The 24723-nt window shown below is 55.6% G+C and overlaps 2 protein-coding genes across 2 annotated transcripts in view; both read left to right on the plus strand.

The window, feature by feature from the left end:
• pheta2 (PH domain containing endocytic trafficking adaptor 2) overlaps nucleotides 1-5285 on the plus strand; it is a 9328-nt gene extending 4043 nt beyond the window's left edge. The window contains exon 4 of the mRNA XM_088909099.1: nucleotides 4838-5285. Coding sequence (XP_088765225.1) covers nucleotides 4838-5265 — 428 coding nt within the window. The 3' untranslated portion in view covers nucleotides 5266-5285. The remainder of the gene's footprint in view (nucleotides 1-4837) is intronic.
• A 9697-nt stretch (nucleotides 5286-14982) lies between these two features.
• Nucleotides 14983-23749, plus strand: LOC148810300 (myosin regulatory light chain 2, skeletal muscle). Its single transcript, XM_088909106.1, has 7 exons — nucleotides 14983-15138; nucleotides 18227-18322; nucleotides 19870-19945; nucleotides 20317-20418; nucleotides 21129-21207; nucleotides 21361-21409; nucleotides 21769-23749. Exons 1-7 carry the CDS (start codon nucleotides 15136-15138, stop codon nucleotides 21868-21870), a joined length of 507 nt encoding a protein of 168 aa, XP_088765232.1. The 5' UTR covers nucleotides 14983-15135; the 3' UTR covers nucleotides 21871-23749.
• The last annotated feature ends 974 nt before the right edge of the window (nucleotides 23750-24723 follow it).

Below are 24723 nucleotides of genomic sequence, written 5' to 3' on the forward strand. Positions count from 1 at the left end.
AGTGCCAGGCTCTGCTGCAGCCCCTGTTCTGTGGGCGACAGCAGGACCAGGTCATCTGCGTAGAGCAGGAACTTGATTTCTGTGTTGTGTAGTGTGAGACCAGGAGCTGCAGACTGCTCCAACATTCCTGCTAATTCGTTGCTATAGATATTGAACAGTGTTGGGCTCAGGCTGCAGCCCTGTCTCACCCCACGGCCTTGGGTGAAGAATTTGGTCCTTTTGTTTCCAATTTTCACTGCACATTTGCTCTCTGAATACATTGATTTAATTATGTCGTACACTTTGCCCCCTATGCCACTTTGGAATAGTTTATAAAACAATCTTTCATGCCAAATCGAGTCAAAAGCTTTTTTGAAATCGACTAAGCAGGCAAAAATTTTCCTTTGTGTTTTTGGTGGACGTGTTTGTCTATCAGTGTGTGTAGGGTGTAAATGTGATCAGATGTGCGGTGATCTGGCAAGAAGCCAATCTGACTCTTGCTCAGGACATTGTGTTCAGTAAGGAAGGCCAGTATTCGTGTGTTCAGGATACTGCAGAATACCTTCCCCAGGTTACTGTTCACACAGATGCCCCGGTAGTTGTTGGGATCGAGTCTGTCTCCACTCTTATAGATGGGCGTGATCAGTCCTGGGTTCCAGGCCACAGGGAAACATCAGGCTGTCATGATGAGATTGAGGAGTTTGAGCAGGGCTTGTTGCAACTTTGGGCTGCTGTGTCTCAGCATCTCATTTATGACACCATCATGGCCACAGGCTTTGCGTGGTCTGAGGGCCTGGAGTTTGTCCAGTAGCTCCTGCTCAGTGATTGGGGAGTCTAAGGGGTTTTGGTTGTCTTTGATAGCCAATTCCAAACTTTTGAGTTTTTCATAAATAGTGTTTTGGTCTGATTGATTAGTATTTGGAAGCTTTTGATAGAGATTTTCAAAGTATGTTTGCCAGATTGTTCCATTTTGGATGGCCAATTCTGGTTTTGATTTGTTTAAATTGCTCCACTTCTCCCAGAAACAGTTCTGATTTAGTGACTCCTCAATCTCTGCAAGTTGTTTGTTTATGTATGTGTTTCTTTTCTTTTTCAGCGTGTGTTTGTAAAGTTTTACCATGTCACAGTACCTGAGGCGCAGATCTGTGTTGTGTGGTTGTCTGTGTTTTTCATTTGAGACTTTTCGTCGTGCATTTCTGATGTTTTTGCACTCCGTATCAAACCACTTTTCTTTTGCTTTTGTTTTTTGGTAGTTTTTTGATTTAGTTGTTTTTAGCTTAGATTTTGATGCTAGTTTGTGGAATATAGGTGATTTAGTTTTTGTGTGGCCAAGTTTATGCCTAATTTGTTGGTTTGATACGGAGTGTTTAGGAATGTGTCCATCAGTGTCTGAATTTCGTCATGGCCCAGTGCAGTTTGGTATCTGTCCAGGCTGTCTGTGTCCCATCTGTATGCCTGGTTGAGGTCGTACAGCTGGCTGGGCTGTGTCAGTGTGTCTCTGTGCTGGTGTGCCCTCTTCATGTAGAGTGTGATCTGGCTGTGTTCGGAGAGGGGAGTTTGTAGCCTGACAGTGAAGGCACTGATACAGGAGGGGTCCAGGTCGGTGATGGCGTAGTCCACCACACTGCTGCCCAGAGCTGAGCTGTAGGTGAACCTGCCGAGAGAGTCCCCTCTAGTCCTGCCGTTGACGATGTACAGGCCCAGCCCTTGACAGAGCTGCAGCAGCTCGCGCCCGGTGCTGTTGACCATGGTGTCATGGCTGCACCTGTTTGAGGTGACCAGTGTGTGGTACAGAGGGGACTGTCTGAATACACCAGTGTGTCCCTGTGTGAGGTGACCGCTGTGGTACAGAGGGACTGTCTGAATACACCAGTGTGTCCCTGTGTGAGGTGACCGCTGTGGTACAGAGGGGACTGTCCGAATACACCAGTGTGTCCCTGTGTGAGGTGACCGCTGTGGTACAGAGGGGACTGTCTGAATACACCAGTGTGTCCCTGTGTGAGGTGACCGCTGTGGTACAGAGGGACTGTCTGAATACACCAGTGTGTCCCTGTGTGAGGTGACCGCTGTGGTACAGAGGGACTGTCTGAATACACCAGTGTGTCCCTGTGTGAGGTGACCGCTGTGGTACAGAGGGACTGTCTGAATACACCAGTGTGTCCCTGTGTGAGGTGACCGCTGTGGTACAGAGGGACTGTCTGAATACACCAGTGTGTCCCTGTGTGAGGTGACCGCTGTGGTACAGAGGGACTGTCTGAATACACCAGTGTGTCCCTGTGTGAGGTGACCGCTGTGGTACAGAGGGACTGTCTGAATACACCAGTGTGTCCCTGTGTGAGGTGACCGCTGTGGTACAGAGGGACTGTCTGAATACACCAGTGTGTCCCTGTGTGAGGTGACCGCTGTGGTACAGAGGGGACTGTCTGAATACACCAGTGTGTCCCTGTGTGAGGTGACCGGAGTGGTACAGAGGGACTGTCTGAATACACCAGTGTGTCCCTGTGTGAGGTGACCGCTGTGGTACAGAGGGACTGTCTGAATACACCAGTGTGTCCCTGTGTGAGGTGACCGCTGTGGTACAGAGGGACTGTCTGAATACACCAGTGTGTCCCTGTGTGAGGTGACCGCTGTGGTACAGAGGGACTGTCTGAATACACCAGTGTGTCCCTGTGTGAGGTGACCGGAGTGGTACAGAGGGACTGTCTGAATACACCAGTGTGTCCCTGTGTGAGGTGACCGCTGTGGTACAGAGGGACTGTCTGAATACACCAGTGTGTCCCTGTGTGAGGTGACCGCTGTGGTACAGAGGGACTGTCTGAATACACCAGTGTGTCCCTGTGTGAGGTGACCGCTGTGGTACAGAGGGACTGTCTGAATACACCAGTGTGTCCCTGTGTGAGGTGACCGCTGTGGTACAGAGGGACTGTCTGAATACACCAGTGTGTCCCTGTGTGAGGTGACCGCTGTGGTACAGAGGGACTGTCTGAATACACCAGTGTGTCCCTGTGTGAGGTGACCGCTGTGGTACAGAGGGACTGTCTGAATACACCAGTGTGTCCCTGTGTGAGGTGACCGCTGTGGTACAGAGGGACTGTCTGAATACACCAGTGTGTCCCTGTGTGAGGTGACCGGAGTGGTACAGAGGGACTGTCTGAATACACCAGTGTGTCCCTGTGTGAGGTGACCGCTGTGGTACAGAGGGACTGTCTGAATACACCAGTGTGTCCCTGTGTGAGGTGACCGCTGTGGTACAGAGGGGACTGTCTGAATACACCAGTGTGTCCCTGTGTGAGGTGACCGCTGTGGTACAGAGGGGACTGTCTGAATACACCAGTGTGTCCCTGTATGAGGTGACCGCTGTGGTACAGAGGGACTGTCTGAATACACCAGTGTGTCCCTGTGTGAGGTGACCGGAGTGGTACAGAGGGACTGTCTGAATACACCAGTGTGTCCCTGTGTGAGGTGACCGCTGTGGTACAGAGGGGACTGTCTGAATACACCAGTGTGTCCCTGTGTGAGGTGACCGCTGTGGTACAGAGGGGACTGTCTGAATACACCAGTGTGTCCCTGTGTGAGGTGACCGCTGTGGTACAGAGGGACTGTCTGAATACACCAGTGTGTCCCTGTGTGAGGTGACCGCTGTGGTACAGAGGGACTGTCTGAATACACCAGTGTGTCCCTGTGTGAGGTGACCGCTGTGGTACAGAGGGACTGTCTGAATACACCAGTGTGTCCCTGTGTGAGGTGACCGCTGTGGTACAGAGGGGACTGTCTGAATACACCAGTGTGTCCCTGTGTGAGGTGACCGCTGTGGTACAGAGGGACTGTCTGAATACACCAGTGTGTCCCTGTGTGAGGTGACCGGAGTGGTACAGAGGGACTGTCTGAATACACCAGTGTGTCCCTGTGTGAGGTGACCGCTGTGGTACAGAGGGACTGTCTGAATACACCAGTGTGTCCCTGTGTGAGGTGACCGCTGTGGTACAGAGGGACTGTCTGAATACACCAGTGTGTCCCTGTGTGAGGTGACCGCTGTGGTACAGAGGGACTGTCTGAATACACCAGTGTGTCCCTGTGTGAGGTGACCGCTGTGGTACAGAGGGGACTGTCTGAATACACCAGTGTGTCCCTGTGTGAGGTGACCGCTGTGGTACAGAGGGGACTGTCTGAATACACCAGTGTGTCCCTGTGTGAGGTGACCGCTGTGGTACAGAGGGGACTGTCTGAATACACCAGTGTGTCCCTGTGTGAGGTGACCGCTGTGGTACAGAGGGGACTGTCTGAATACACCAGTGTGTCCCTGTGTGAGGTGACCGCTGTGGTACAGAGGGGACTGTCTGAATACACCAGTGTGTCCCTGTGTGAGGTGACCGCTGTGGTACAGAGGGACTGTCTGAATACACCAGTGTGTCCCTGTGTGAGGTGACCGCTGTGGTACAGAGGGACTGTCTGAATACACCAGTGTGTCCCTGTGTGAGGTGACCGCTGTGGTACAGAGGGACTGTCTGAATACACCAGTGTGTCCCTGTGTGAGGTGACCGCTGTGGTACAGAGGGACTGTCTGAATACACCAGTGTGTCCCTGTGTGAGGTGACCGCTGTGGTACAGAGGGGACTGTCTGAATACACCAGTGTGTCCCTGTGTGAGGTGACCGGAGTGGTACAGAGGGACTGTCTGAATACACCAGTGTGTCCCTGTGTGAGGTGACCGCTGTGGTACAGAGGGACTGCCTGACAGGGGTGTAAGGGGTGTGGGTGTGGGGGTGACCCCGAGTGTCAGACAGGGGTGTGGGGGTGTGCAGTAGGTGTGGAGCTGGCGGCTGTGAGGAAGACCCCTGACTCGGCTCTCTCCCTCTCAGGGGCCCGACGGGACGCCTACTCCGGGGCCTCCTACCAGCGCTCCGCTGTGATCGGACCCGACGCCGAGCGGCTCGCCCAGGGCCTGGGCCCCCAGGAGCCGAGGAGCGGCAGCGGCCCCCGCCTGCAGGCCCTGCCCCCCGCCAGCAGGCCCTGCCGGAGGTCCCCCAAGCTGTGGCCCCGGCGGCAGGCGCAGGTGGCCCCCCTGCCTGAGCCGGGGCCCCCCTGCGCCGGGGCCACGGGCTGGGGCCCGGGGGCGTGGCCCGGCCTGGGGGCGGAGCCACTGGAGGCCTTCAGCGAACTGCATGAGCACTACGGGCGGGAGGTCCGGGAGCTGCGAGCCGATTGGCTGGGCCGGCGGGAGGGGCGGGGGAGTGGGAGGGGTCAGGAGGAGGGGGCGGAGACGCTGGACCTGATCGACTTCGGGTGAGGAGGTCTGCACCCCAGTGCACCCCGGGGCGCCCCCTCACGACCCCCAGCTCTGTCGCTCCGGGGCCATGGGGCTGGAAGTGCGTGGGGTGTGTTTCTGTGTGTTTGTGGGGAATGTGGGGTCTGTGCATGTTGTGTTTTATTCAGTGTGACACCGTGGCCAGGGGGGGGCTGTTCCCCCCCACTTCACACCGCCGGGGGTCTGAGGGGACAGCACTGCTCTGGAGACGGGAGCACCGGAGGAGAGGAGAGGAGCTCCGGAGGAGAGGAGAGGAGCGCCGGAGGACAGGAGAGGAGAGGAGCTCTGGAGGAGAGGAGAGGAGCTCTGGAGGACAGGAGAGGAGAGGAGCTCTGGAGGAGAGGAGAGGAGCTCTGGAGGACAGGAGAGGAGAGGAGCTCCGGAGGAGAGGAGAGGAGCGCCGGAGGACAGGAGAGGAGAGGAGCTCTGGAGGAGAGGAGAGGAGCTCTGGAGGAGAGGAGCACTGGAGGAAAGGAGCGCCGGAGGACAGGAGAGGATCTCTGGAGGAGAGGATGGGAGCTGGGCGCGTGCTGTGAGAGAGAGGAGCCCCTCACCCTCCTGCTGGAGCCCCTCACCTCCTCACCCTCCTGCTGGAGCCCCTCACCTCCTCACCCTCCTGCTGGAGCCCCTCACCTCCTCACCCTCCTGCTGGAGCCCCTCACCTCCTCACCCCCTCACCCTCCTGCTGGAGCCCCTCACCTCCTCACCCTCCTCACCCTCCTGCTTGAGCCCCTCACCCTCCTCACCCTCCTCACCCTCCTGCTAGAGCCCCTCACCTCCTCACCCCCTCACCCTCCTGCTGGAGCCCCTCACCTCCTCACCCTCCTGCTGGAGCCCCTCACCTCCTCACCCTCCTCACCCTCCTGCTGGAGCCCCTCACCTCCTCACCCTCCTGCTGGAGCCCCTCACCTCCTCACCCTCCTCACCCTCCTGCTGGAGCCCCTCACCTCCTCACCCTCCTGCTGGAGCCCCTCACCTCCTCACCCCCTCACCCTCCTGCTGAAGCCCCTCACCTCCTCACCCTCCTCACCCTCCTGCTGGAGCCCCTCACCTCCTCACCCTCCTGCTAGAGCCCCTCACCCTCCTCACCCTCCTGCTGGAGCCCCTCACCTCCTCACCCTCCTCACCCTCCTGCTGGAGCCCCTCACCTCCTCACCCTCCTGCTAGAGCCCCTCACCCTCCTCACCCTCCTGCTGGAGCCCCTCACCTCCTCACCCTCCTCACCCTCCTGCTGGAGCCCCTCACCTCCTCACCCTCCTCACCCTCCTGCTTGAGCCCCTCGCCCTCCTCACCCTCCTGCTGGAGCCCCTCACCTCCTCACCCTCCTCACCCTCCTGCTGGAGCCCCTCACCCTCCTGCTGGAGCCCCTCACCCTCCTCACCCTCCTCACCCTCCTGCTGGAGCCCCTCACCTCCTCACCCTCCTCACCCTCCTGCTGGAGCCCCTCACCTCCTCACCCTCCTGCTAGAGCCCCTCACCTCCTCACCCCCTCACCCTCCTGCTGGAGCCCCTCACCTCCTCACCCTCCTCACCCTCCTGCTTGAGCCCCTCGCCCTCCTCACCCTCCTGCTGGAGCCCCTCACCTCCTCACCCTCCTCACACTCCTGCTGGAGCCCCTCACCCTCCTCACCCTCCTGCTGGAGCCCCTCACCCTCCTCACCCTCCTCACCCTCCTGCTGGAGCCCCTCACCTCCTCACCCTCCTCACCCTCCTGCTGGAGCCCCTCACCTCCTCACCCTCCTCACCCTCCTGCTGGAGCCCCTCACCCTCCTCACCCTCCTCACCCTCCTGCTGGAGCCCCTCACCTCCTCACCCTCCTCACCCTCCTGCTGGAGCCCCTCACCTCCTCACCCTCCTCACCCTCCTGCTGGAGCCCCTCACCCTCCTCACCCTCCTGCTGGAGCCCCTCACCTCCTCACCCTCCTGCTGGAGCCCCTCACCCTCCTCACCCTCCTGCTGGAGCCCCTCACCTCCTCACCCTCCTGCTGGAGCCCCTCACCCTCCTCACCCTCCTGCTGGAGCCCCTCACCTCCTCACCCTTCTCACCCTCCTGCTGGAGCCCCTCACCTCCTCACCCTTCTCACCCTCCTGCTGGAGCCCCTCACCCTCCTCACCCTCCTGCTGGAGCCCCTCACCTCCTCACCCTCCTCACCCTCCTGCTTGAGCCCCTCACCCTCCTCACCCTCCTGCTGGAGCCCCTCACCCCCTCACCTCCTCACCCTCCTGCTGGAGCCCCTCACCCTCCTCACCCTCCTGCTGGAGCCCCTCACCCTCCTGCTAGAGCCCCTCACCCTCCTCACCCTCCTGCTGGAGCCCCTCACCTCCTCACCCTCCTGCTGGAGCCCCTCACCCTCCTCACCCTCCTGCTGGAGCCCCTCACCTCCTCACCCTCCTCACCCTCCTGCTGGAGCCCCTCACCCTCCTCACCCTCCTGCTGGAGCCCCTCACCTCCTCACCCTCCTCACCCTCCTCACCCTCCTGCTGGAGCCCCTCACCCTCCTCACCGTCCTGCTGGAGCCCCTCACCCTCCTCACCCTCCTGCTGGAGCCCCTCACCTCCTCACCCTCCTGCTGGAGCCCCTCACCCTCCTCACCCTCCTCACCCTCCTGCTGGAGCCCCTCACCTCCTCACCCTCCTCACCCTCCTGCTGGAGCCCCTCACCTCCTCACCCTCCTCACCCTCCTGCTTGAGCCCCTCACCCTCCTGCTGGAGCCCCTCACCTCCTCACCCTCCTCACCCTCCTGCTGGAGCCCCTCACCCTCCTCACCCTCCTGCTGGAGCCCCTCACCTCCTCACCCTCCTCACCCTCCTGCTGGAGCCCCTCACCTCCTCACCCTCCTCACCCTCCTGCTGGAGCCCCTCACCCTCCTCACCCTCCTGCTGGAGCCCCTCACCCTCCTGTTGGAGAGAGGCAGGGGCTGCGCAGGAGAGACGCAGGAGAGACACGGGCTGCGCAGGAGAGACGCAGGAGAGACACGGGCTGCGCAGGAGAGAGGCACAGGGGCTGCGCAGGAGAGACGCAGGAGATACACGGGCTGCGCAGGAGAGAGACGCAGGAGAGAGGCGCAGGAGAGGCGCAGGAGAGGCGCAGGAGAGACGCAGGGGCTGCGCAGGAGAGAGGCAGGAGAGACGCAGGAGAGACACAGGGGCTGCGCGGGAGAGATGCAGAGGCTGCACAGGAGAGAGACTTGGGCTGCGCAGGAGAGACGCAGGAGAGACGCAGGAGAGACGCAGGAGAGACGCAGGGGCTGTACTAGGTGAGGAAGGCCGTCCTCCAGGAAGAGGGAGGACAGGGACTCGTTGACATCCGGAGCTGCATGTTCAGGGTTTCGCTGGGTCACAACGCTGTACCAGGGACACGGCAGCAGAGTTCTCCAGCTCAAGCCTTCTACAGAAACTGTACCGCAGCTCCAGCACGCTCCCTCTGCTCATACAGATCAAAGCAAGTGGGATCCCTGAGAGACACCCCAGTACCTCACGCTGACCCTTCTACGGTCCAGCAGAAACTTTGATTTGTCTTCGCTCAGCGAGACGCCAGCCAGTCCCTCACGGCTGAGACAGGAAACCCAGGGCATCATGGGACCTGTAGTTCTCCCCATGGACAGCGGAAACTACAGATTCTTAAAGACTCAGGATCAAAGGGGTCAGAGCTGCTCCGACCTCTAGGCTTAAGATACCCCCACGCTGCGTCACGGCCCGAGCGGACGGGGAACCGGGCTCCGGACCTCGGACCGGTGTCCCAGTCTGCTTCGCTCTGCTGGTCCGCTGGCCGGCGGTGTGTGAATATGAGTGTGAATTATCACATGCTGTTCATATTGTTTTCTGTGAATAAACTCTATTTACAACTCATAACTCTCAGTGCAGTGTTAATGTACTGGAGTGTCCAGTCAGTGTGTCTGTATGAACCCCTCTCTCTCTCAGTGCAGTGTTAATGTACTGGAGTGTCCAGTCAGTGTGTCTGTATGAACCCCTCTCTCTCAGTGCAGTGTTAATGTACTGGAGTGTCCAGTCAGTGTGTGTGTATTAACCCCCCTCTCTCTCTCTCAGTGCAGTGTTAGTGGACTGGAGTGTCCAGTCAGTGTGTCTGTATTAACCCCTCTCTCTCTCAGTGCAGTTTTAATGTACTGGAGTGATACAGACAAGTATTATTAAGAATAAGATATACAGGAAGGAAATATATACTTTCCGTTTTTGTATCAACCACTTCACAGCTTCAACCGCAGGGCCAATTTCCTGTTTAGGTTCCTGTTTTGAACTTTTTTTTCAAACTTTTTTTTTGTTTTGAGTGTCTCTAAAAGATACTTTACTCCAGGTGTGTGTGTGTGTGTCTATACAGTGAGTCTGTACTCCAGGTGTGTGTGTGTGTCTATACAGTGAGTCTGTACTCCAGGTGTGTGTGTGTGTCTATACAGTGAGTCTGTACTCCAGGTGTGTGTGTGTCTATACAGTGTGTCTGTACTCCAGGTGTGTGTGTGTCTATACAGTGAGTCTGTACTCTAGGTGTGCGTGTATGTCTATACAGTGAGTCTGTACTCCAGGTGTGTGTGTGTCTCTACAGTGAGTCTGTACTCCAGGTGTGTGTGTGTGTGTGTGTCTCTACAGTGAGTCTGTACTCCAGGTGTGTGTGTTTGTGTGTCTATACAGTGAGTTTGTACTCCAGGTGTGTGTGTGTGTGTCTATACAGTGAGTCTATACTCCAGGTGTGTGTGTGTGTGTCTATACAGTGAGTCTGTACTCTAGGTTTGTGTTTGTCTATACAGTGAGTCTGTACTCCAGGTGTGTGTGTCTCTACAGTGAGTCTGTACTCCAGGTGTGTGTGTGTGTCTATACAGTGAGTCTGTACTCCAGGTGTGTGTGTGTGTCTATACAGTGAGTCTGTACTTTGCTGCTCAAAGACAGAGCTCCCAACGTCTCTGCTTCTGGACAGACGTCTACAAATTAACAACATGCAAAAAAGTGTCTGTATAGACAAAATTCTTATTGAAAACTATTTTACAAATTATGACTGTTTTCACTATTTTTTATAATTCCCTTATTGTTACATTACACACACCTGGAGTACAGACTCACTGTATAGACACACACACACACACACACACACACACACCTGGAGTACAGACTCACTGTATAGACACACACACACACACCTGGAGTACAGACTCACTGTATAGACACACACACACCTGGAGTACAGACTCACTGTATAGAGACACACACACACACACCTGGAGTACAGACTCACTGTATAGAGACACACACACACACACACACACACACACACACACTGGAGTACAGACTCACTGTATAGACACACACACACACACACACAGGGAGAGGAGCTGGGGGTCAGGGGCCTGGCTCAGGGGCCCCAGCTCTCCAGGAGACACACACACACACACAGGGAGAGAAGCTGGGGGTCAGGGGCCTCGCTCAGGGGCCCCAGCTCTCCAGGAGACACACACGCACACACACACACACACACAGGGAGAGGAGCTGGGGGTCAGAGCGCAGGGTCAGACATTTATACAGGGCCTTGCTCAGGGGCCCAATGGAGTAGGATTCCTCTGCCGGCCGCGGGATTCGAACCGGGAACCCCCCAGCCACAGGCCCAGGTCCTGAGTCACAGAGACACTGCTCCGCCCACAAACAGGAGAGACAGGTTTTACCCCTGGAATTCTCTCCACAGGAAGTCACGAGTTTCCCAAAACAACAGAACGGCCGGCTCTCTGAACACAGTGTGGATCCCGAGCTCCAGAATCTGGGCTCTGGAGCGGATCTGAACCAGAACCTCAGTGTCTGCCCTCGGTCTTCGAACCCGGTGTCGCTGTTCAGCCAGGACATCACCACCCAGGCTCGGACCCCCTGAAGCTCACTGCGCGGCCCCGCAGGTGCCCACCCTGGCCAGGGTGTCGAACTGCTGTCTCCAGAAACCACAGACCCCTCCGGTTTCAGAGACAGCCCGTCTCCCCCTGCGGACCCCCCTTCACGCAGCCACTGAGCTGCAGAGATGAGGGGTCTCTCGTTAGTCGTTGGTCACAGGCCAATGGAGTTCCGGGAGTCACCACCAGGTGGCGCTACTGATCAGCACAGTGTCCCTTCATTCCAAAGCCAGGAGAGTTCATACCTGAGCCTGAAGGGACAGTGAGTTCCTCCTCTCCCCTCTGAACACCTTTCCTTCCCCGTGTCTCCCATCACACAGTCATACACTGCAGAAAGGCACACTGACTGCCTGGGAGTTAACAGATTATTTAAATTCAATTATTAAAATCAACAGATTATATTGTAACACATACAGCAAATTAACACACTCTAAATGGATTCACTTGGGGGTGATCTTTGATCCAGGCTTGAATTTTGACCTTCGTGGGCAGAGGTGTGTAAAACCATGATTCGTCCGCCTCAGACATATCGCCAGTCTGCAGCCTTTGCTGTCTCTGACTAGAACTGAAGAGCAGGTCAACACGTTCGTTTTCTCTCAGAGTGATTCCTGCAATGTCCTGCTCGCTGGGGTTTCTAAATCCACACTGCACAAACTCCAGTCTGTCCAGAATCCGCCAGCCAGAATCCTGACCAGGTCCAGTGCAAGTGATCCCATCACTCCTGTCCTGGAGTCCCTGCACTGGCTTCCTGTCAGGTTTCGTGTCGACTTCGAAATCCTCCTGCGCACCTGTAAGGCTCTGCTTGGCTGGGCGCCTCAGTACCTGTCTGAGCTGCTGTCGCCCTGCTCCCCACCTCGCAACCTTCGCTCCTCTAATTCTGGTCTCCTAACTGTCCCCCAAGCCCCTCGACACTCTAGGGGTGACAGGGCTTCTCTTGCTGCGCCCCCAAGCTCTGGACTCTCTCCCCAAGGACATCAGAGAGTCTCCTTCTCTAAACTCCTTCAGATCCAGACTCAACCTTCCTCTTCGGAAACGCTTTTACTGACTCAGGTCTGTCTCTCCTCCTCTTCGACTTGGTTTGAATCCCTGGTTTCAGTTCCTCGAACTCTGTAATCGCCTGTCTCTGTGTCTTTTTCTTTGTCTTTAAAGTGCTTTAGAAGCTATTTTAAAGGCGCTATATAATGTAAAGTTTATGATTATGACTGGCATTGTGCACAGTGGCAGGATGCTACAGTACTTTCACACTGAATCCAGCTGGGAAAGTGAGAGAGGGAGTCTCAGGCCTGACAGGGAAAGTCAGTCTATTTCTGTCTCTTTCAGCTGTTCCCTTGTCTCTCCCCCCTCCCCCCTCATTCTCTTCCCTCATTATCTCGCCTGCCTGCTGTCGCCCTCCCACTGGGAGAGCTGATCCAGGCTCTGATTGTCCATCTACAGCTGAGAGCATCAGACACACTGATTAACACTGCACTGAGAGAGAGAGGGGTTAATACAGACACACTGACTGGACACTCCAGTACATTAACACTGCACTGAGAGAGAGAGGGGTTAATACAGACACACTGACTGGACACTCCAGTACATTAACACTGCACTGAGAGAGAGAGGGGTTAATACAGACACACTGACTGGACACTCCAGTACATTAACACTGCACTGAGAGAGAGAGGGGTTAATACAGACACACTGACTGGACACTCCAGTACATTAACACTGCACTGAGAGAGAGGGGGGTTAATACACACACACTGACTGGACACTCCAGTACACTAACACTGCACTGAGAGAGAGAGGGGTTAATACACACACACTGACTGGACACTCCAGTACATTAACACTGCACTGAGAGAGAGAGGGGTTAATACAGACACACTGACTGGACACTCCAGTACATTAACACTGCACTGAGAGAGAGAGAGAGAGAGGGGTTAATACACACTGACTGGACACTCCAGTACATTAACACTGCACTGAGAGAGAGAGAGAGGGGTTAATACAGACACACTGACTGGACACTCCAGTACATTAACACTGCACTGAGAGAGAGAGAGGGGTTAATACAGACACACTGACTGGACACTCCAGTACATTAACACTGCACTGAGAGAGAGGGTTGAGGTTTTAAAAAGACCTTCATTCCATTAGAACAACAAAACCAAAAACAAACAACACACAGACCCCCCTCCTCTCCCCTCCCACACTCAACACATACAATCATCAGCTGTCAACATGACCACTCTGCTTTCCACTCCTTCCCCGTTCACACCTCCTGACACCCCCAACACCCTGGGCACAGCTCTCGGGGTGTCACCCCGCGCCCCTGAGACCCAGCGAGTCCTGACCCCCCTGCTGTGGAGAAACTCTCTCCCCTGACTGCAGTCTCACGAGCGTCACCCCGGCAGAGCCAATGAGCACCCCCAGACCTGTGCCCCCCATCATCGCCCCCGTCCAGCTCCAGCGGGTGACCCAGGTCTGAGACGCTCTTTCTGGTCGCAGCTGCGTGCGGAGAGCTGGGGGCCGGCGGGGGCGTGTAGGAGGTGTGGGGTCACAGGGACTGCTGAACTAGGCCATCCAGACTCACCCTCTGCCTGCTCTCAGCTTCCAGTGCCACAGGGCCAGTGGACATGAGGCGACGTCCACCTGCCCATCTGTCCACCCCTCCATCTCTTTATCAACTCTCAAACCCCTCATTTCCTGACTGCGGTCCGTCACAGGACACACACACACACCCTGGACAGGACAGCTGTGCTCTGTGTGTGGTTTACTGTTCAGTCATGTGAGGAGTGAGGGGTGAGGGGTGGGAGTGAGGGGTGAGGGGGGGTGAGGACTGTGAGGTGAGGAGTGAGGGGTGAGAGGAGTGAGGGGACTGAGGGGTGAACAGGTAGGAGTGAGGAGTGAGAGGTTGGGGGTTAGGAGTGTGAGATGATGAGTGAAGGGTGAGGGGTGAGGGGTGAACAGGTAGGAATGAGGGGTGAGGGGAGTGAGGGATGAGTGAGGGGTGAGGGGAGTGAGGGGTGAGTGAGGGGTGAGGAGTGTGAGGGATGAGTGAGGGGTGAGGGGACTGAGGGGTGAGCAGGTAGGAGTGAGGGGAGTGAGGGGTGAACAGGTAGGAGTGAGGAGTGAGAGAGGGTGAGGGGTGTGAGAGGAGTGAGGGATGAGGAGTGAGAGGTTGGGGGTGGGGAGTGTGAGATGATGAGTGAAGGGTGAGGGGTGAGGGGTGAACAGGTAGGAATGAGGGGTGAGGAGTGTGAGGGATGAGTGAGGGGTGAGGGGTGAGGGGACTGAGGGGTGAACAGGTAGGAGTGAGGAGTGAGAGAGGGTGAGGGGTGTGAGGGGAGTGAGGGATGAGGAGTGAGAGGTTGGGGTGGGGAGTGTGAGATGATGAGTGAAGGGTGAGGGGTGAGGGGTGAACAGGTAGGAATGAGGGGTGAGGAGTGTGAGGGATGAGTGAGGGGTGAGGGGTGAGGGGACTGAGGGGTGAACAGGTAGGAGTGAGGAGTGAGAGAGGGTGAGGGGTGTAAGGGGAGTGAGGGATGAGGAGTGAGGAGTGAGAGGTTGGGGGTGAGTGGTGTGAGCGGAGTGAGGGATGAGGAGTGGGGAGTGAGGGGTGACTTGAGCAGCTCAGAAAGCACAGGGCTGTGCTCAGAGACTCCTGGAGGCTGCTGGGAGGGACAGGCAGACCCTGACTCAGGAATGCCCACCGATGGGTCCCGGCTCTGTCCATATTAGTACACGCCAGCGCCACGGACGCCATCCCATTCCAAGACAGGGGGCTATTTCTGAGGTGAAAGACGAGCCCTCCTGCTCTCTCTCTCCCTCCTTCTTGGACAAGCCCCACGGCACTGCTATAGTTAGCCCCCGGAGCCCGGGGTATATAAGTCCCAGGGGACCGGTGCCCTCATGTCAGTCAGCTCTCCCTCGTGGTCCGGCGCTCCTCTCTCATCCCGAAACCTCCAGGCTCCGATCCCAGCACACCATGGTGAGTATCCTGGCTTTCCTGCCACTCCACGCACGCACGGGCAGATCTCCTGGGGAGAGTTGAGTTTGTGTGAGGGGGGAGGGTGGGGGCGCAGGGCAGCCCGGCTGTTGGGTGATTCTCTGACAGAGCAGCAGGATCAGGTCAGACCCCTGGATGGGCCAGCTCTCGTCTCTCGTGTCACAGACCCCAGCCTGCTCTCCAGGACACACACACACACACACAGGGAGAGGAGTTGGGGGTCAGGGGCCTGGCTCAGGGGCCCCAGCTCTCCAGGAGACACACACACACAGGGAGAGCAGCTGGGGGTCAGGGGCCTGGCTCAGGGGCCCCAGCTCTCCAGGAGACACACACACACACACACACAGGGAGAGGAGTTGGGGGTCAGGGGCCTGGCTCAGGGGCCCCAGCTCTCCAGGAGACACACACACACACCCACACACACACACACACACACACACACACAGGGAGAGGAGCTGGGGGTCAGGGGCCTGGCTCAGGGGCCCCAGCTCTCCAGGAGACACACACACACAGGGAGAGGAGCTGGGGGTCAGGGGCCTGGCTCAGGGGCCCCAGCTCTCCAGGAGACACACACACGCACACAGGGAGAGGAGCTGGGGGTCAGGGGCCTGGCTCAGGGGCCCCTGCTCTCCAGGAGACACACACACGCACACAGGGAGAGGAGCTGGGGGTCAGGGGCCTGGCTCAGGGGCCCCAGCTCTCCAGGAGACACACACACAGGGAGAGAAGCTGGGGGTCAGAGCGCAGGGTCAGACATTTATACAGACCCCCTGGAGCAGCTGGGGTTCAGGGGCCCGACAGAGTAGAATTCCTCTGCCGGCCGTGGGATTCGTACCAGCAACCCCCCAGCCACAGGTGCAGGTCCTGAGCCCCAGAGCCACCACACCGCCCCTGTGCTGTCTGAGCACAGGCGCAGGCCTGGGCACACAGGAGACACTCACACACACCTTCAGAAACATCTAGTCTGGCTTTCGAAAGAAACGGGTTTCACTCTTCTGGGGGTAGCCTGAGCTATTGAGCGAAGACGTCAGTCATGCGTCAGTTCATTGAGGACAGGGCTTAAGAGACACGAAGTTCTCTGCTGTCCCAAACCAGGCTGTTCTAGAGCTAATTTTCCACGTCGGGTTATTGACAACCTTATTACCAACAGTATTACTGTCCCACACAGAGACACAGCTCTTTTACAGCACTGATCTCTATTACTGTCACACAGAGACACAGCTCTTTTACAGCACTGATCTCTATTACTGTCCCACACAGAGACACAGCTCTTTTACAGCACTGATCTCTATTACTGTCCCACAGAGACACAGCTCTTTTACAGCACTGTTCTCTATTACTGTCACACAGAGACACAGCTCTCTTACAGCACTGATCTCTATTACTGTCCCACACAGAGACACAGCTCTCTTACAGCACTGATCTCTATTACTGTCACACAGAGACACAGCTCTTTTACAGCACTGTTCTCTATTACTGTCACACAGAGACACAGCTCTCCTACAGCACTGATCTCTATTACTGTCACACAGAGACACAGCTCTTTTACAGCACTGATCTCTATTACTGTCCCACACAGAGACACAGCTCTTTTACAGCACTGATCTCTATTACTGTCACACACAGAGACACAGCTCTTTTACAGCACTGATCTCTATTACTGTCCCACACAGAGACACAGCTCTTTCACAGCACTGATCTCTATTACTGTCACACAGAGACACAGCTCTTTTACAGCACTGATCTCTATTACTGTCACACAGAGAGACAGCTTTTACAGCACTGATCTCTATTACTGTCCCACACAGAGACACAGCTCTTTTACAGCACTGATCTCTATTACTGTCCCACGCAGAGACACAACTCTTTTACAGCACTGATCTCTATTACTGTCCCACACAGAGACACAGCTCTTTTAAAGCACTGATCTCTATTACTGTCCCACGCAGAGACACAACTCTTTTACAGCACTGATCTCTATTACTGTCATACAGAGACACAGCTCTTTTACAGCACTGATCTCTATTACTGTCATACAGAGACACAGCTCTTTTATGGCACTGATCTCTATTACTGTCACACATAGAGACACAGCTCTTTTACAGCACTGATCTCTATTACTGTCCCACACAGAGACACAGCTCTCTTACAGCACTGATCTCTATTACTGTCCCACACAGAGAGACAGCTCTCTTACAGCACTGATCTCTATTACTGTCACACACAGAGACACAGCTCTTTTACAGCACTGATCTCTATTACTGTCACACATAGAGACACAGCTCTTTTACAGCACTGATCTCTATTACTGTCCCACACAGAGACACAGCTCTTTTACAGCACTGATCTCTATTACTGTCCCACACAGAGACAGAGCTTTTTTACAGCACTGATCTCTATTACTGTCCCACACAGAGACACAGCTCTTTTACAGCACTGATCTCTATTACTGTCACACATAGAGACACAGCTCTTTTACAGCCCTGATCTCAGTGGAGTTGGAAGACAGCTCATCCCTGATGGATGCAATTAAAGCTGATATTCAAAACCAACAGAGATAAATATTTCCCCTCAGATTCTCATTGAAAGTTAAAGCACAGTCGACAGTTGTGACTTGATGGTCAGTGTTCAATAATGAAGAAGTGTCTGATGCAGTGTCGGTGCTGTGTCTGCAGTGTGTAGGTCTGTGTCTGACGCAGTGTCGGTGCTGTGTCTACGGTGTGTAGGTCTGTGTCTGACGCAGTGTCGGTGTTGTGTCTACAGTGTGTAGGTCTGTGTCTGACGCAGTGTCGGTGTTGTGTCTGCAGTGTGTAGGTCTGTGTCTGACGCAGTGTCGGTGCTGTGTCTGCAGTGTGTAGGTCTGTGTCTGACGCAGTGTCGGTGCTGTGTCTGCAGTGTGTAGGTCTGTGTCTGACGCAGTGTCGGTGCTGTGTCTACGGTGTGTAGGTCTGTGTCTGACGCAGTGTCGGTGCTGTGTCTACGGTGTGTAGGTCTGTGTCTGACGCAGTGTCGGTGTTGTGTCTACAGTGTGTAGGTCTGTGTCTGACGCAGTGTCTGTTTTACACTACAGGCACCCAAGAAGGCCAAGAGGAGGCAGACAGCAGAGGGTGGTTCCTCCAATGTGTTCTCCATGTTCGAGCAGAGCCAGATCCAGGAGTACAAGGAGGTGCGTGTTACTGTGACACACACACTCACACACTGACACACACTGTCACACACCGTCACACAGTGACACACACTGTCAGACACTGACACACACTGACACACACTGTCACACAGTGATGCACACCAACACACACCGACACACAGTGACACACAGTGACACACACTGTCAGACACTGTCACACACTGACACACACTGACACACACAGAGCCCTGGTCAGGAAAAGCAGAGAAAAAACAGTTTTGTCCCCGTGGGCATATATATGACTGCTGGTCAGTCCAGATCCCAGGACACTGTCAGTAAGAGCAGGGGTGTCCTGACTGCTGGTCAGTACAGATTCCAGGACACTGTCAGTAAGAGCAGGGGTGTCCTGACTGCTGGTCAGTACAGATCCCAGGACACTGTCAGTAAGAGTAGGGGTGTCCAGTCCGCTGGTCAGTACAGATCCCAGGACACTGTCAGTAAGAGTAGGGGTGTCCAGTCCGCTGGTCAGTACAGATCCCAGGACACTGTCAGTAAGAGTAGGCGTGTCCTGACTGCTGTTGATTTGGAGAGGGGGGCTGTTGACTGACGCGAACAGGGGGGCGGGGGGTCAGGAAGGCGTAACTGACACCAGCACCTTGAGACTCTGGGGAATGTCTTACACAGCAGAGCTACACTGCTCCCGGCCGTATAAGTACAGCACAGAGCACAGCTGCAGGGGATCACATTCCCAAGGGAATATTTTAACACTGGCAGAGTTGCTGGGATTATAATCAGACTCCACTGACACTGACAGAGCAGTCTGAGACTCTCCAGGTTGGACTGGTCTGACTGGACTGGGAGCTGGATGAGTTCTGAACTGGGATTATAATCAGACTCCACTGACACTGACAGAGCAGTCTGAGACTCTCCAGGTTGGACTGGTCTGACTGGACTGGGAGCTGGATGAGTTCTGAACTGGGATTATAATCAGACTCCACTGACACTGACAGAGCAGTCTGAGACTCTCCAGGCTGGACTGGACTGACTGGACTGGGAGCTGGATGAGTTCTGAACTGGGATTATAATCAGACTCCACCGACACTGACAGAGCAGTCTGAGACTCTCCAGGCTGGACTGGACTGACTGGACTGGGAGCTGGATGAGTTCTGAACTGGGATTATAATCAGACTCCACTGACACTGACAGAGCAGTCTGAGACTCTCCAGGCTGGACTGGACTGACTGGACTGGGAGCTGGATGAGTTCTGAACTGGGATTATAATCAGACTCCACTGACACTGACAGAGCAGTCTGAGACTCTCCAGGCTGGACTGGACTGACTGGACTGGGAGCTGGATGAGTTCTGAACTGGGATTATAGTCTGACTCCACTGACACTGACAGAGCAGTCTGAGACTCTCCAGGCTGGACTGGACTGACTGGACTGGGAGCTGGATGAGTTCTGAACTGGGATTATAGTCTGACTCCACTGACACTGAGAGAGCTGGACCCAGCTGGACTGTTTCCAGTGTTTCCAGTCCACTGGGCGTGATGAATCCTTCTCCCCTGACGTGTCTGTTTCTTGCAGGCCTTCACTGTGATCGACCAGAACAGAGATGGCATCATCAGCAAGGATGACCTCCGAGACACCCTGGCTGCCATGGGTAACTGCTTTAACCTCTCTTCCTAGACACCGCTGAGCTGAGCCCCCTGAGCCCTGAGCCCCCACACCCCCTGAGCCCCCTGAGCCCTGAGCCCTGAGCCCCCTGAGCCCCGAGCCCCCACACCCCCTGAGCCCCCTGAGCCCTGAACCCTGAGCCCCCTGAGCCCCCTGAGCCCCCACACCCCCTGAGCCCCTACACCCCCTGAGCCCTGAGCCCTGAGCCCTGAGCCCCCTGAGCCCTGAGCCCTGAGCCCCCACACCCCCCGAGCCCCGAGCCCTGAGCCCTGAGCCCCCTGAGCCCTGAGCCCTGAGCCCTGAGCCCTGAGCCACGACAGTGCGACAGTGTGCTTACCACCCTCTGGCTCTCTGCAGGCACCAACATGAAGAGCGAGGAGCTGGATGCCATGGTTAAGGAAGCCAGTGGCCCCATCAACTTCACTGTGTTCCTCACCATGTTCGGAGAGAAACTCAGAGGTGACATTCTCTTCCCCTCTCTCTCTCAGTGCGGTGTTAGTGTACTGGAGTGTCCAGTCAGTGTGTCTGTATGAACCCCTCTCTCTCTCAGTGCAGTGTTAATGTACTGGAGTGTCCAGTCAGTGTGTCTGTATTAACCCCTCTCTCTCTCAGTGCAGTGTTAATGTACTGGAGTGTCCAGTCAGTGTGTGTATTAACCCCTCTCTCTCTCAGTGCAGTCTTAATGTACTGGAGTGTCCAGTCAGTGTGTCTGTATTAACCCCCCTCTCTCAGTGCAGTGTTAATGTACTGGAGTGTCCAGTCAGTGTGTCTGTATGAACCCCTCTCTCTCTCAGTGCAGTGTTAATGTACTGGAGTGTCCAGTCAGTGTGTCTGTATTAACCCCTCTCTCTCAGTGCAGTGTTAATGTACTGGAGTGTCCAGTCAGTGTGTGTGTATTAACCCCTCTCTCTCTCTCTCAGTGCAGTGTTAGTGTACTGGAGTGTCCAGTCAGTGTGTCTGTATGAACCCCTCTCTCTCTCAGTGCAGTGTTAATGTACTGGAGTGTCCAGTCAGTGTGTCTGTATTAACCCCTCTCTCTCAGTGCAGTGTTAATGTACTGGAGTGTCCAGTCAGTGTGTGTGTATTAACCCCTCTCTCTCTCAGTGCAGTGTTAATGTACTGGAGTGTCCAGTCAGTGTGTTTGTATTAACCCCTCTCTCTCTCTTCAGGCGCTGACCCAGAAGACGTCATTCTTGGTGCCTTCAAGGTGCTCGACCCACAGGGTACTGGCACCATCAAGAAGGCCTTGTGAGTACCTGCCTAGCCTGCCATCACCTACAGATTTCTGTAATATCATATGGAGCTTTTATATATAGTATTTACTCAACTTCCACTGTATACAATACCCACAATCAAGTCAGTAAACCAGTTTTTGAAAAGCCATTTTGTCTCTCTTTGTAGCCTGGAGGAGCTCCTGACCACCCAGTGTGATAGGTTCTCTCCAGAAGAGGTAAGAGGAGTATGTCTAGTTATCACTGTTTCAGCTCTCTGACTCTCTCAGTGCCGTGTTAATGTACTGGAGTGTCCAGTCAGTGTGTCTGTATGAACCCCTCTCTCTCTCAGTGCAGTGTTAATGTACTGGAGTGTCCAGTCAGTGTGTGTGTATGAACCCCTCTCTCTCTCAGTGCAGTGTTAATGTACTGGAGTGTCCAGTCAGTGTGTGTATTAACCCCTCTCTCTCTCAGTGCAGTGTTAATGTACTGGAGTGTCCAGTCAGTGTGTCTGTATTAACCCCTCTCTCAGTGCAGTGTTAATGTACTGGAGTGTCCAGTCAGTGTGTCTGTATTAACCCCTCTCTCTCTCTCTCAGATGAAGAACCTCTGGACTGCCTTCCCTCCAGATGTGGCCGGCAATGTCGACTACAAGAACATCTGCTACGTCATCACACACGGAGAGGAGAAGGAGGAGTAGAGTCTCGTCCCGACGTCTCCCTCCGCTCCCCGTCCTGACTGCATTCCTCCCTGCCCCCCGCCCCGCCCCGCCCCTCCCTGTCGCGCTGTACAGATCCCCCTCCCCACACCGGACTGTCCCGTAACGGGACCGGCGGAGAGAGGCGACTGCGGGCGTGTGGGCAGGGAGCTCTTCACCCAATAAAGCTACCTTCTGAACAAACCGCCTCTCTCCCTCTCTCCCTCCTGCTCCTCTCTCTCCCTCAGCGCTGACTGAGAGCAGCTCCCATCCAGCAGCGACACCGGTCCGGTCTCAGAGACAGCAGGACCACGGTGACGTTGATCTGGTCTCAGAGACAGCAGGACAGCAGTGACACTGGTCCGGTCTCAGAGACAGCAGGACCACACTGACATTGATCTGGTCTCAGAGACAGCAGGACCGCAGCGACACCGGTCCGGTCTCAGAGACAGCAGGACCACAGTGACACCGGTCCGGTCTGAGAGACAGCAGGACCGCAGCGACACCGGTCCGGTTTCAGGGACAGCAGGACCGCAGTGACGCAGGTCCGGTCTCAGAGACTGCAGTGACACAGGTCCGGTCTCAGAGAAAGCAGGACCACGGTGACGTTGATCTGGTCTCAGAGACAGCAGGACCGCAGTGACGCAGATCCAGTCTCAGAGACAGCAGTGACGCAGGTCCGGTCTCAGAGACAGCAGGACAGCAGTGACATTGATCTGGTCTCAGAGACAGCAGGACCGCAGCGACACCGGTCCGGTCTCAGGGACAGCAGGACCACAGTGACACCGGTCCGGTCTCAGAGACAGCAGGACCGCAGTGACACAGATCCAGTCTCAGAGACAGCAGTGACGCAGGTCCGGTCTCAGAGACAGCAGGACAGCAGTGACATTGATCTGGTCTCAGAGACAGCAGGACCGCAGCAACACCGGTCCGGTCTCAGAGACAGCAGGACCGCAGTGACACCGGTCCGGTCTCAGAGACAGCAGGACCGCAGTGACACAGATCCAGTCTCAGAGACAGCAGTGACGCAGGTCCGGTCTCAGAGACAGCAGGACCGCAGAGACACAGATCCGGTCTCAGAGACAGCAGGACCACAGTGACATTGATCTGGTCTCAGAGGCAGCAGGACAGCAGTGACACAGATCCAGTCTCAGAGACAGCAGGACCGCGGTGACGTTGATCTGGTCTCAGAGACAGCAGGACCGCAGTGACGCAGGTCCGGTCTCAGAGACAGCAGGACCACACTGACATTGATCTGGTCTCAGAGACAGCAGGACAGCAGTGACACCGGTCCGGTCTCAGAGACAGCAGGACCGCAGCGACACTGGTCCGGTCTCAGAGACAGCAGGACCACACTGACATTGATCTGGTCTCAGAGACAGCAGGACAGCAGTGACACCGGTCCGGTCTCAGAGACAGCAGGACCACAGCGACACCGGTCCGGTCTCAGAGACAGCAGGACCGCAGTGACATTGATCTGGTCTCAGAGACAGCAGGACTGCAGTGACACCGGTCCGATCTCAGAGACAGCAGGACCGCGGTGACGTTGATCTGGTCTCGGGGCTGTGATCAGTGGGCCCAGTTTGTACTGGAGCTGCAGGACTGACGTCCTCAGCTGTGTCCCTCTCTCCTCCTGCCAGCAGGCAGAGGCTGGGGGGGTCTTTTACAATAACAGACCCCCCCAGCGCGAGAGAGCAGGGCAGGCGCAGGGACGAGGGGGCAAGACAGACTTCACAAAGTGAGGCTGCTGCTGGGGGGGGAGAGGGAGAGACAGGAGGGGGCGCCAGAGGACCCTGCATCTGCACCCCCTTCCTCCATCCTCCAGTCACAGTGTCTCTGTAAGGAACTCAAAACAACTGCAAATAAATGCTTTGGTTTCGTACCCCTGAGTCTCTGGTGGTGTCAGCGGGAGGGAGAGTGGGGTACACATACAGCCCAGCTATTTCTTCCAACAGTCTCCTCCAGCCAGGCTTGTTGCACACTCCCACCCCCCTTAGCGTAAAGAAGACCTCTGTTCCACCCTGCGGCAGATGACTGTACATAGTATTCACGATGAGGCGGGCTCAGAGTCAGCGTGTCATTATCACACAGCGCTCAGAGTCACAGTGTCATTATCACACAGCGCTCAGAGTCACAGTGTCATTATCGCACAGCGCTCAGAGTCAGTGTGTCATTATCACACAGCGCTCAGAGTCACAGTGTCATTATCGCACAGCGCTCAGAGTCACAGTGTCATTATCGCACAGCGCTCAGAGTCAGTGTGTCATTATCACACAGCGCTCAGAGTCACAGTGTCATTATCACACAGCGCTCAGAGTCACAGTGTCATTATCGCACAGCGCTCAGAGTCACAGTGTCATTATCGCACAGCGCTCAGAGTCAGTGTGTCATTATCACACAGCGCTCAGAGTCAGTGTGTCATTATCACACAGCGCTCAGAGTCACAGTGTCATTATCGCACAGCGCTCAGAGTCAGTGTGTCATTATCACACAGCGCTCAGAGTCACAGTGTCATTATCGCACAGCGCTCAGAGTCAGTGTGTCATTATCACACAGCGCTCAGAGTCACAGTGTCATTATCGCACAGCGCTCAGAGTCAGTGTGTCATTATCGCACAGCGCTCAGAGTCACAGTGTCATTATCGCACAGCGCTCAGAGTCAGTGTGTCATTATCACACAGCGCTCAGAGTCACAGTGTCATTATCACACAGCGCTCAGAGTCAGTGTGTCATTATCACACAGCGCTCAGAGTCACAGTGTCATTATCGCACAGCGCTCAGAGTCAGTGTGTCATTATCACACAGTGCTCAGAGTCAGCGTGTCATTATCACACAGCGCTCAGAGTCAGTGTGTCAT

Source organism: Atractosteus spatula, assembly GCF_055471065.1.
Source record: "Atractosteus spatula isolate fAtrSpa1 chromosome 5 unlocalized genomic scaffold, fAtrSpa1.hap1 SUPER_5_unloc_1, whole genome shotgun sequence".
NCBI lineage: Eukaryota > Metazoa > Chordata > Actinopteri > Semionotiformes > Lepisosteidae > Atractosteus > Atractosteus spatula.

Excerpts from the sequence above, each read along its gene's own strand:
- LOC148810300 (XM_088909106.1), top strand. Across the intron at positions 21,208-21,360 it reads GGCACCATCAAGAAGGCCTT|CCTGGAGGAGCTCCTGACCA; the intron begins GTGAGTACCTGC and ends CTCTCTTTGTAG. Across the intron at positions 21,410-21,768 it reads ATAGGTTCTCTCCAGAAGAG|ATGAAGAACCTCTGGACTGC; the intron begins GTAAGAGGAGTA and ends TCTCTCTCTCAG.